The sequence below is a fragment of the Anolis carolinensis genome, chromosome 2 (genome assembly GCF_035594765.1).
Source record: "Anolis carolinensis isolate JA03-04 chromosome 2, rAnoCar3.1.pri, whole genome shotgun sequence".
In the NCBI taxonomy this organism is placed as follows: domain Eukaryota; kingdom Metazoa; phylum Chordata; class Lepidosauria; order Squamata; family Dactyloidae; genus Anolis; species Anolis carolinensis.
Window position 1 is genome coordinate 174107660 of NC_085842.1, and position 13308 is coordinate 174120967.

At 40.1% G+C, this 13308-nt stretch overlaps 1 protein-coding gene across 6 annotated transcripts in view; it reads right to left on the reverse strand.

Annotated features, from left to right (window-relative positions):
* tns2 (tensin 2) overlaps positions 1 to 13308 on the reverse strand; it is a 209745-nt gene that overhangs the window by 92093 nt on the left and 104344 nt on the right. For all 6 annotated transcript variants that reach the window (XM_062971126.1, XM_062971124.1, XM_062971123.1 and 3 more), the window contains exons 2-3: positions 6061 to 6172; positions 3716 to 3753 (exon numbers count right to left, since the gene is read on the reverse strand). In XM_062971126.1, coding sequence (XP_062827196.1) covers positions 3716 to 3753; positions 6061 to 6172 — 150 coding nt within the window. The remainder of the gene's footprint in view (positions 1 to 3715; positions 3754 to 6060; positions 6173 to 13308) is intronic.

Sequence of the window (13308 nt, forward strand, 5' to 3'; positions counted from 1 at the left end):
GCGTAATTCTATGATCAGCTTCCAGCAAAATTCAATCATAGAGTCATCATGGAAGACATACTGTAGAAACTCAAAGAAAAATGTTCTATCAAGCAAAAAGCATTCTTTATTTGTGTTTTTTCCTCTTTTACAGGGTCACAGAGAATGTGGAGGGCTGATTACATATTACTTAATGACATTACCAAGGACTACCTCTTTTAATGTCGCCAAAGCTTGGCATCTCAGGGGCCAATCCCTAAATCTCAGATTTTGTCCCCGAAACCTCAAGGCCTGGGATAGCTCTGATTTAACAACCCTAACAGACACTGACAATATAAAGTTTCCTGTCCCTCAAAGTTATGGGCTCTTCATATGCTGAGAGGTTCTAGCTATGTTCCAAAAAAGATACACAGTACTCAGTGGTCCGCTTAAGGTGATATTGACTGATCTGTACCTCCCAGCCAGGGCCTCTGTTCACATTCCTATTTTCCTGGAGTTGGACATGACACCCCATGTCTAACTCTGGGGATCAGCCTTTCATTGTCCTTCAGATCTCTCTCAGACTTGAGTCAAAGCCTTTGGAAAGAACTTGGTATTTCCTAGAGCTTGGGGAAACTATTTGCTCGGACACTCCCTTGTATAATCAGGGTTTCCAATCACATGGAGAGGCTGCATTTTGTAGAAGACACTCTTGCCTTCTTCAGATTCTGGGTGGAGAGCAATGATTGAATCCCACTCCTTACATATTTATCTCAGTTCTGTCTTGATCTGGACATCTGAACAGAGTCTTGTATCAACTCAAATTCTCTTTAATAGAGAAAAGGGGAAGGGGAAAAGGAGACTCCCAATTCAGCACAACTGTGGTAGGAGCCGAGGTGGCGCAATGGGTTTAAACCCGTGTGCCAGCTGACTTGCTGACCTGAAAGTTGCCGGTTCGAATCCGTGAGATGGGGTAAGCTCCCATCTGTCAACTCTAGCTTGTGGGGACATGAGAGAAGCCTCCCAGCAGGATGATGACAATATCTTTGTAGACAGTTAATTCACTCACACCAGAAGCAACTTGCAATATGTTCTCAAGTCACTTTTGACACAATAAAAAAGCACAACTTTGGATCTTTCTGGCTGGATTGTACTCCAGCTGATCTGGAGGGCATGGAGGAGGGGTGGGGAAGAGTATTAAAGTAGAGTCTCACTTATCCAACACTCGCTTATCCAACATTCTGGATTATCCAACGCATTTTTGTAGTCAATGTTTTCAATACATCGTGATATTTTGGTGCTAAATTCATAAATACAGTAATTACTATGTAGCATTACTGCATACTGAACTACTTTTTCTGCCAGATTTGTTGTATAACATGATGTTTTGGTGCTTCATTTGTAAAATCATAACCTAATTTGATGTTTAATAGGCTTCTTCTTAATTTCTCCTTATTATCCAACATATTCGCTTATCCAACATTCTGCCAGCCCGTTTATGTTGGATAAGTAAGACTCTACTGTATATTTAAATTATAGGAAGATCTTGATGAAATGTTTACACTGAAGCACCAGACGAACAATTCAGTCATGCAACTTTGTGTTCTCCAGGACACATCAAAGCCCTAATGGTCTCACAATCCTTCTCGTCTTCCCAGAATTTCTGAAGATGCTGAAACTGCTTGGTCTTGGTTACAAAACAACAAAGACGCTGTACCACTGGGCTACCAAGTCTAGGCTGCCCTCTGCTTAGGTCTTGTCAACCATAATGATAATTCATGGAACTTGTGCCATCTGTTTTTGTTTATACCAACCTAATCCTCTATCCCGTTATCTTACTTAACCCTTTCTCAGAAAAGAGGTCAAGTGATAAATGGGGGGAGGAGAAAAGCATTTTCTGTTTGGTGAAAAAAAACAGAATACTTTAACTAAATAAAGAACAGAACAAAATAGGAAATTGAACATGTGGCTTGCTTATAGTGATACCTAGTCAGCATAATTTCAGGCTAATTTCATGCTACAGCATGTTGGAAATAGCAACCTCCCAAGCCTTTCATTATTTATTTGTTAATGTATATACAGTAGAGTCTCACTTATCCAAGCTAAACGGGCCGGCAGAAGCTTGGATAAGCGAATAACTTGGATAATGAGGGATTAAGGAAAAGCCTATTAAACATCAAATTAGGTTATGATTTACAAATTAAGCACCAAAACTTCATGTCATACAACAAATTTGACAGAAAAAGTAGTTCAATACGCAGTAATGTTATATTGTAATTACTGTATTTACGAATTTAGCACCAAAATATCACAATATATTGAAAACATTGACTACAAAAATGGCTTGGATTATCCAGAAGCTTGGATAAGCGAGGCTTGGATAAGTGAGACTCTACTGTATTTGCTAACCTGTATTCTATGTGTATATTGATTTGCTAGTTTGACTGACCTCTTTGGTGTGGGAGGAGCTATAGACATGTGATTGTACTGAGCATGTTCAAACTCAGGACTCCATTTTGTATTCAGTCTTGCATTAGACCTCTGTGGAGGTAGATGTATGTATGTGTTTGGTCTTCAATTAAAGCAGGTTATTGTTTAGACTATAATGGATACAGTTTGCTTATGGACTTCAGTGAGTAAAACTATATATAAAGACTATGAACAATTGATTAAGGATGATACCCTGTGTTCACAACACAGAGAGAACTATATCTATAACTGAACTTTAATAAGAAATGTGCCTATATGGTGAATTAATACAAGATGTTTGTAAAAAGGTAAAGGTAAAGGTTTCCCCTGATGTTAAGTCCTGTCGTATCCAACTCTGGGGGTTGGTGCTCATCTCCATTTCTAAGCCGAAGAGCCGGCGTTGTCCGTAGACACCTCCAAGGTCATGTGGCCGGCATGACTGCATGGAGCGCCGTTACCTTCCCACTGGAGCAGTACCTATTTATCTACTCACATTTGCATTTTTTCGAACTGCTAGGTTGACAGGAGCTAGGGCTAACAGCGGGCGCTCATTCCACTCCTGGGATTTGAACCTGGGACCTTTCGGTCTGCAAGTTCAGCAGCTCAGCCCTTTAACACACTGAGCCACCAGAGGCTCCAGAATGTTTGTATTAATGTTATTTTTCAAAGAAGACTTTTTTTTTTTAAATCTATGAGTACATATTTTGACTAAGAGGTTTCAGGGAAGTGTGCATCTTTTGGGCAACTACAACTTCAAAGAAACATCATTAAAACTCTGTTAACCAAATATATATTTTTAGTAGCATGTCTTTATCCATGACAGGTTACAGACATGGTTCTTCAGTTTAACATCTGAGTTGCGTGAGTGCCATTACATTAATGCTTGTGGATATCACTTGTTCAAAGAGTTGACTTCTAACAAGGTCATGCTTTTTAAAATAGTGGTTTTCAAAAGGTGGTCGCCACATATTCACGGAGATTCACATTTGCCAAAAGGATATGTGCCCAGAGAATGGGTGCAGTTATTTCCCAAAAGGTTATGCAATAAAGCAAGACTCATGTATCTGCAGAACTAATATAAGCAGCTTCACATAGGCCTTTGGTATCTGTTTGTCCCACTGAAAATAAGGTTTACTATTAGCCTTTGTTTCATTTATCTATGCAAAGTTTGGAAGCATATTCCCCATAGATATGATGGTAGTACTACATTGTCCATGTCTCTTAAACCACGTAGAACGCTTCTCACCATCCCCTTTCTTGCCCTCCACAAAAGTACAGGTGTTCTTACCTTGGCTTCACATTTTTTATGGCTTGCCACTTTGCACACTGCAGAGAAAAGAAAAGAGATATTCTAGATCTAATCCTTGTTGTCCAAAGAGATAGGAAATCAGGTGTCTGTCATTACCTGTATATTGTTATTAATTGTGTGATGCTAAGTTGCCTGAAGAAAACTCTGTGACTATGGCTTCCCTTTAATTAAGCTTTATCAAAGACTCTGTTTAATGGAATGGTTTCCTAGTGAGGTGCATTTAAAATAATGGAGAGTTGCAAAGGGCCCTGGCTCAGAGTTTTCCAAACATTTCATATCAGTGATACGCTTTTTAAACATGCATCGCTTTGAAAGGTAAAAGTAAAGGTTTTCCCCTGACGTTAAGTCCAGTCGTGTCTGACTCTGGGGGTTGGTGCTCATCTCCATTTCTAAGCCGAAGAGCCGGCGTTGTCCGTAGACACCTCCAAGGTCATGTGGCCGGCATGACTGCATGGAGCACCGTTACCTTCCCGCCGGAGCGGTACCTATTGATCTACTCACATTGGCATGTTTTCGAACTGCTAGATTGGCAGGAGATCACTTTGAAACAGTAATTTTATTTTACTGGCAAACTGGAGGTTAAACTAACCCCTTATAAGAGATACATACATTGTAATAATGCAATGTTTGGGGACACAACACATCACATAAAAACCTTACATTTATATTTTTAAAAATATATGATTTATTGCTTATTTTGCATAGGCTCGGTGGTTTCAGGTAAAGAAAGAGAGTTACCAGAGGCCCCTTCTACACTGTCCTTATATCCCAGGATCTGATTCCAGCTAATCTGATTTTAATTGGATTATATGAGTCTCCACTGCCACTGGGATATGCAGATTATCTGGGATCAGATCCTGTGATATAAGGACAGTGTAGAAGGGGCCTTATAGGTAGCGTATTTGGAATATCATGAAAAGGCTGCAAATTCCTAATTTGGTGTGAGTTTACCGGGCTATACGGCCATGTTCCAGAAGCATTATCTCCTAATGTTTCGCCCACATCTACTGTGTTTCCCCAAAAATAAGACATCCCCTGAAAATAAGACCTAGTGGAGGTTTTGGTGAATTGCCAAATATAAAACATCCCCCAAAAGTAACAGCAGCAACAACAACGAGGGAGGCTGTTTTACACTACCATTGACCCAGTTTACAGTTAAATGCTTATAATTCATTATGTTCACTGTGATTAAAACATGTTATAATTAGGCTCAGGGTCGTAACTATAATTTTAAAAGGTTTTAAGAATTACGTTGAAACAATGATAAATTAGAATTTTGACAGCTGATTGGACTGACAACACCATGAAATCAATATAGACCATAAAAATTGGCCATCCAGTGCTGCCTTAGTAAGGCAGCTTGAAATCTCCATTACTCACCCATATATAGACAATTGGGCAGGCTAATATGAATGCACGTTCTGCTGGTATTGCCTATAATCCTTTTTTCTCAGTCATTTTGCCCTATGTTGTGTAGCAAGGATTATTGACCGTCATTGAATAAATCTTGCTTTGTGTTCATAAATATTGGGATCAGTAAATGTACCAATGATTTTTGTACATGGAAATAATGGTAGTAACATAAATTCTTGATAGGATTCACAGTTTGTCTGGTTATGCTGGTTTGTGATGAAAACTCTGTACAATATGTAATAAATTTGAATTCTTCATGAAAAAATAAGACATCCCCTGAAAATAAGACCTAGCACATCTTTTGGAGCAAAAATTAATATAAGACACTGTCTTATTTTCAGGGAAACAGGGTAGTAATAAGAAATTCTTGATAGGATTCACAGTTTATCTGGTTATTCTGGTTTGTGATGACAACTCTGTACAGTATGTAATAAATTTGAATTCTTCATGAAAAAATAAGACATCCCCTGAAAATAAGACCTAGCACATCTTTGGGAGCAAAAATTAATATAAGACACTGTCTTATTTTCGGGGAAACAGTATGGCAGGCATCCTCAGAGGTTGTGAGGTATATCGGAAACTAGGCAAGGAAGGTTTATATATCTCTGGAAGGAGAGAATGCTCTGGAACATGGCCATACAATCCAGAAAACTCACAGCAACCTAGTGATTCAGGCCATGAAAGCCTTCGACAACACAAATTCCTAATTGTCTGTTCTTACTGCATTTATACTGAAAGGAAGGAGGAGAAGTAGTGAGATTTTCTATTAGATATGCTCAAATAAAGTTATTTGCTTGGGGTACTATGCACTTTGACCAGGGTTTTGAAGCATTGCATGTAACGCCTCAGGCATCAAAATGTGTTGGACCACTTTAGCCTATGAAAAGTGTAAAAGACAAGACGCCACTTACCTTTACAGACAAGCCCCTGGGCCTCAATAGATTCCTTGCACACAACACAAGCCTTTTTCTTCTTCTTAAAGACTTTCTCTTTGAAGCTGTGAGGCTCAGACACCTTCCCAGGCTGAAACAAGAAAGACAGGCATGTATTTGTTGTGGTGCATGGTAACATGATAAATATTTCATGATTTACGTAGGCAAATGGACAATACACTCCATGTGTGAAACCAGATGGAATAAGCTTGTTAGCAGAATAGACACACCATACCCTCCGTATTTCAGAGACAAAAGCTGGGACACATATAGCCAAGAAAAATCAAGATGACATATGTTAGGAATGAGAAAGAGCAACGAAGCAGGGAGAAGCTTCAGGCCCTTTCTACACTGCCCTATATCCCAAGATCGGATCTCAGATTATCTACTTTGAACTGGATTATATGAGTCTATTTTACCAGATAATCTGGGATAAGCAGATAATCTGGGATCAGATCCTGGAATATAGGGCAGTGTAGATCCAGTCTCAGGGGCTGTGGTGACGCAGCGAGTTAAACCACTGAGCTGCAGCACTTGCTATTCGGAAGTGGTTCAAATCCACAAGATGAGGTGAGCTCAGTAAAGGATTCCCCAGGCAGTAAGCAGCCAGACCTTGAAGTTGAAAGCCTATTTAATGCTAATCAAGGTGGCTAATTGAAGCATTCTCATCTGCCTCAAACAGACAAGAGTTTTTTCTCCCATCCTGGACCTTCCACAGATATATAAACCCCACTTGCCTAGTTTCCAACAGAACTCACAACCTCTGAGGATGCCTGCCATAGATGTGGATGAAACATCAGGAGAGAATACTTCTGGAACTTGGCCATACAGCCTGGAAAACTCACTGAAGTGATTCTGTCCGTGAAAGCCTTCAACAACACAATTTTCAATCAATTTGAGAACCATATTTCTCTGCTAGTATTGCTATATAAATGTTAAAAGAATGAAATCTATCTATCCTGTCCCCATGTTTTTCATTATTTCTAAATGTTTATTTGACTCATAATGCTGCACATCAACATCGCCCAGTGAAAGTGACTGACAAACGTAGGGAAATTAAAAGGAAGCACTTCTGTACCACAACTTTCATCTAACTAATTGGAAGAAAAAGGAAGGTCCAGAAACAGATTTTGACCAAATTTTAAAATGGAAATTAGAAAAGGAAAAAGGCCTGATGGGTTTTATTTATAAGATATTAACTGGAAAACAATATAAATTGAAACAAACACTGGCCGAGATATGGAAAGAGGACATGAATATTAACGACTCTGACATCGAATACTGGATCAATTCAATTAAAAAAATCAAGCAGATAAGGATAAGAGAAACCCAAATGAAAATACTGACTAAATGGTATAGGACCCCAATCCAATTAGCTTATATAACTAAATCAACCACAAAATTGTGTTGGCACGGATGTGGGAAAACTGGATCTTATATTCATATGTGGTGGGAATGTGATAAAGTACAAAAATTTTATAACAAGGTAAAGAAGGAAATTGAAGATTTAACAGGACATAAATTGATTTTGAAAAATAAAGAATTCTTCATCCAGAAATTAGATAAGAACAAAATTACTAAGGACTGGGGGGGAAAATTATAAAATACATGTTAGTTGCCGCTCAAGCAACAGTTGCCTTGGGTTGGAAAGAGCAAACAAAGTGGGAAGTTAAAAAATGGTATGAATACCTAGCTGATTTTATGCTTCAGGATTATATCCTTGAAAGGATAACTAAATATATATCAGGCCGAATCAAAAAGAATTGGGAGCTGAAATGGGGAAGATTGATAGATAAAGTCAAAGGACAAAGAAAATATAAAGAATTGAATCATTCTCTACTTACGATTGATCAATTAAAATAATATCTGAATGGAAGAAAGTACTGTTCCCAGAGGGAGGGGGAGGAGGGAGGGCGAAAAACTACTGGACATAAATGGGAGATAAAAGTGGAACTAACAAGTGTAATGTTACCAAGAATATGTGATTGGATGTGTATGTTGATGGATTTTGTTGTTGTTTCGCTGGTATCTACAATAAAAAACATATTTTTTAAAAAAACTTTCATCTAACTAGTGGGATTTATCACGACAAGACCTAGCATTAGAGACAGCTTGAATGTTTTTTCAAGAAAGCTTGGACAATGTCATGAATGTTTGGTTTACCAACAGCTATTACCTGTGACCACTAAATAAAAACCCATATTTAGAATGCAGTTTGGCTCTTGAGTGTTTCCAGTCACTGATAAACAAGGAATATATTTCATGCCTAACACTTTGCTTAAAAGATCAAACAGATGTACTGTATTGAACAACCACTCCCACTGTCATTAAGCAAAGTGGTTATTAATAGCAATGGTTGGGGATGATAGGAGTAATGCTTAATGACATCTAAAGGGCGGACAAAGATAGTGCAGGCTAAGGGTCAGCCTAGATCAATGGTTCTCAAACTGGTTTTTTGAATGTTTTGGACTTCTGTTCCTAAAAGATCTAGCAAACCTGGATAATGGTCAGAAACTCTAGGGAACTGAAGTCCCCCACCCCCTGCAATATTCTGAACCATCAAACTGGATGACATGCTTAGAATATTTTTTAGAAGAGGTTACTCAAGAAAAATGTTTATTATAGCATGTGGTTTTCCTCACTTAGATACCTTGCATTTAGCATGGTTTGTTTTGTGATTGGTCATGGAAAGATAAACATGGACTTGATTTGTATATCTCCTTGTTATTTAAATACGTCAATGTCAATGGCGTCACTAAGGGGGCAGTGAGTTCAAAATGCACCGGGTGACACCAAAAATGACTTGTCTATAATTTCTTTGTGCAGTGGTTCAGCAGACATGAATTAATTTTTAATTAAAAAATTTCCCACACGTTATGCATAATAGGAGCCCCTGGTGGCACAGTGGATTAACCCTCTAGATGGATTGTCACCTTGCCGTGGTGAGGGGGCTTGTATGTTCCAATGAATCTGAGGGCACAACCACTGCAGTCATGCACTCCCAGCATGGGCCACAGGGGAGGATCCAGACCAAGAACAATCCGAAGATGCTAAGACCTCAATGGCAGAGCAGGCGGAAGATAACACAGTACATGTTACAATGGCTGTGAAGGCAGAAGAAGGCTGCAACAGACTGAGAAGCCACCGTCATCGTGTTAATCATGCCACTGCTGGGACCTCACTCTGTGAAGACTGTGTGTTGACTGGCTGTGCACCGACCTCCACACATTAAAAAAAAAATCACGCACAGGCGTCTTCCAAGAAAAATAAAAACAAACCATAAGTAAGTAAGTAAGTAAGTACAGTGGGTTAAAGAGCTGAGCTGCTGAACTTGCTGACCGAAAGGTTGGCAGTTTGAATCTGGGGAGTGGGGTGAGCTCCCGCTGTTAGCCCCAGCTTCTGCTAACCTAGCAGTATGAAAACATGAAAATGTGAGTAGATCAATGGGTACCGCTCCAGCGGGAAGGTTACAGCGATCCATGCAGTCATGCCGGCCACATGACCTTGGAGGTGTCTATGGACAACGCCGGCTCTTCGGCTTAGAAATTGAGATGAACACCAACCCACAGAGTCCGACACAACTAGACTTCATGTCAAGGGGAAACCTTTACCTTTTTTATGTTTAATCACAAAAACCTGAACCTGACTCAGTACATAGAAGATGGTTTTCAAAGGCAGCAGATTACAAGAGCTGTCTTCATAGACCTGTCAGCAGCTTATGATACTGTAAATCATCACCTCCTGGAAAAATTGTATACTATCACATAGGATTATCATCTCACTAGGAAATCTGCTACAAAACAGGAGCTTTTTTGTTGAGCTCCAGGGTCAGAGAAGCAGATGGCGAAGACAGAAGAATGGCCTGTATGCTTGCTCCAACAATGTTTAACATTTACACTAATGACAAGCCACTGTCAGAAAGGACAGAGAGTTTCATCTATGCTGACGATCATGCCATCACTGCTCAAGCAGGGAGATTTGAAATGGTTGAACAGAAGCTCTCCAAAGCTCTATGTGCTCTTACTGATTATTACAGGGAAAATCAGCTGATTCCTAATCCATCTAAAATGCAGACGTGTGCTTTTCATCTCAAGAACAGATAAGTATCTCAAGCTCTGAGGATTACCTGGGAAGGAATCCGACTGGAGCATTGCAACACATCAAAATATCTGGGAGTATCTCTGGACTGTGCCTTGACTTATAAGAAGCACTGCTTTAATATCAAGCAAAAAGTGGGTGCTAGAAATAATATCATATAGGATGTCATGCCCTACACCAATGGAGAAATTATACTGCTTAGTTGGATTGCACCACCTGACATCCGTCAGGAAGTAGCAGCCTGTAATGAAAGGACCAAGACATTGACATTTCTGGCCCATCCTCTGTTTGGATATCTACCAACAAGCCAATGCCTTAAATCAAGAAATAACTTCCTAAGATCTACAGAGATACTCTCAGGAACACCTCAGCAAGCAAGAGTCCAAAAGTGGCAGGTTAAAACCCAGAACCTCAATCAGTGGCTGATACCAGATGAGAAACTACCCCCTGGGTACTCAGAAGGCTAGGCAACTCGGAAGGCGCTGAACAGACTGAGCTCTGGCACCATGAGATGCAGATCTAACCTTAGAAATGGGGTTACAAAGTGGAGTCCACAAAATGTGAGTGTGGAGAAGAGCAAACCACAGACCACATACGACAATGTAGTCTGAGTCCTGCCACATGCACAATGGAGGACCTTCTTACAGCAACATCAGAGGTACTCCAATTGACCACTTCTGGTCAAAGGAAATTTAGTACAATGCCAAGTTTTTAACTTTGTGGTTTTTCTATGCATTATAACTGTATTCTCAATTTGCTTCTGACTTGATACATAAATAATAATAATAATAATAATAATAATAATAAAAACATTACTGGTAATCCCATCTTACATGTTACTGTATCAATATACCCACAAGGCTGAAACTAATGTACACTTTGAACCTTGTAATGCACATGTGTCCAGGCACTGCAGTCATTATTGCCCACTGATGCAATGACAATCTAGCTCCTATGGTTTCATCTGCACATGCTATTAGCATGGATTGTTATTTTAGTTAATACTGGTTTTTAATACTCGCTATGTCAAACTTTCTGATTTTATCAAATTGGCTACAATATTGTGGGGTGGTCTGGTACAGCAGAAGGTCCATGGAAGGTCCATGGAACCATGAATTACTGCATTGAGTGACATGAACTCTAGTGATGGCACTGATCATTAAATAAATCCCACTTTGGGAGGGCTAGCAGATTAACAATAAAGAATAACGGCGGTTTGGATAGATCCTCATAAAATGCCTACTAAGCCAACTATAGCATTGACTAGATCCAATGCAAGCAAAGCAGCCTCTGCATTCCAGGTCACGTTTATGACATAAACAGAACAGTACTGGACATTCCTCTGTAAGATATAGGCCTAGAGTACATCCTCTATAGCCAGCAAGAATGTGCAGTGCTAAGGGTTTATTAGCTAAATCTTCTTGGAATGACGGCTCTAGGGTCAATGGTCAGTGTTTTGTTGGAAGAACTTTATGTATCTTCTGATTGAACTAAATGGACAGAAGAAATGACAGCTGCTGGTTTTAGTATGCCAGAAGAACTGATGACAGTGTGAGGAAAGAAAATACATACATATGGATTACCTTAGGCAAATATTCACTATGGCTTAATGTATTCCTGAAATGTTCATTGAAAGTGCTGGCATCCCTAATTTAATGCAGATCTTTCAAAGGATTGGTTAACAAGTGTTTGGACCAGGGACATCTCTGATTTGGTACTGCAGCACCATAGTTCTTGTCCCAATACCCCACTGAGGATGCTTCCTTGGGTTTTAGGGTCAGTGAAAGTGGCATCCTCATGTGAATTTGCCCTCTGACGTTCTTAAACTCTGAATTCAATAAACATTAATAACATTAAACATTAATAAATTTTAATATCTATCCACATAATAAAAGTGAAAATTTGTATGTGTGTAGGTGGCATGGGTGTCGGCTCATACAGACAGCTTCCAGCCTCCAGAAACAGGCTATGGTTCACAGTGCTGAGGAGCCACCAAGTCACTCCCTCCCAGGAAATTGCAAACGTATAGCCAACACCTGTAGGGAAAAGGTTCGCAAGGCTAAAGCGCAAAATGAGCTCAGGCTTGCCAGGGACATAAAAAACAACAAAAAAGGCTTTTTTGCTTACGTTGGTAGAAAAAGGAAGAAAAAGGAGGCGATAGGGCCACTGCAAGGAGAAGATGGGGTGATGGTGACAGGGGATAGGGAAAAGGCAGAACTGCTTAATGCCTTCTTTGCCTCGGTCTTCTCACAAAAAGAAAGCCATCTTCAACCTCAGCAACATGGAATGGACGAAGGATTGGGGGAAATCCAACCCCAAATAGGGAAACAAGTTGTCCAGGAACACCTGACGAATTCAAGTCCCCAGGGCCAGATCAGCTACATCCAAGAGTACTGAAGGAACTAGCGGAAGTTATTTCAGAACCACTGGCAATTATCTTCGAGAGTTCTTGGAGAACGGGAGAAGTCCCAGCAGATTGGAGGAGGGCGAATGTGGTCCCTATCTTCAAGAAGGGAAAAAAGAACGACCCAAACAATTACCGTCCGGTCAGCCTCACATCAATACCAGGCAAAATTCTGGAAAAGATCATTAAGGAAGTGGTTTGCGAACACTTAAGAAACAAATGCGGTCATTGCTAATAGTCAACACGGATTTACCAAAAACAAGTCATGCCAGACTAATCTGATCTCTTTTTTCGATAGAGTTACGAGTTGGGTCGATACAGGGAATGCTGTGGATGTAGCGTACCTGGATTTCAGTAAGGCCTTCGACAAAGTCCCCCACGACCTTCTGGCAAACAAACTAGTAAAATGTGGGCTAGACAAAACTACGGTTAGGTGGATCTGTAATTGGCTAAGCGAACGAACCCAAAGGGTGCTCACCAATGCGTCGTCTTCATCATGGAAAGAAGTGACAAGTGGAGTGCCGCAGGGCTCCGTCCTGGGCCCGGTTCTGTTCAACATCTTTATTAACGACTTAGACGAAGGGTTAGAAGGCACGATCATCAAGTTTGCAGACGACACAAAACTGGGAGGGATAGCTAACACTCCAGAAGACAGGAGCAGAATTCAAAACGATCTTGACAGACTAGAGAGATGGACCAAAACTAACAAAATGAAGTTCAACAGG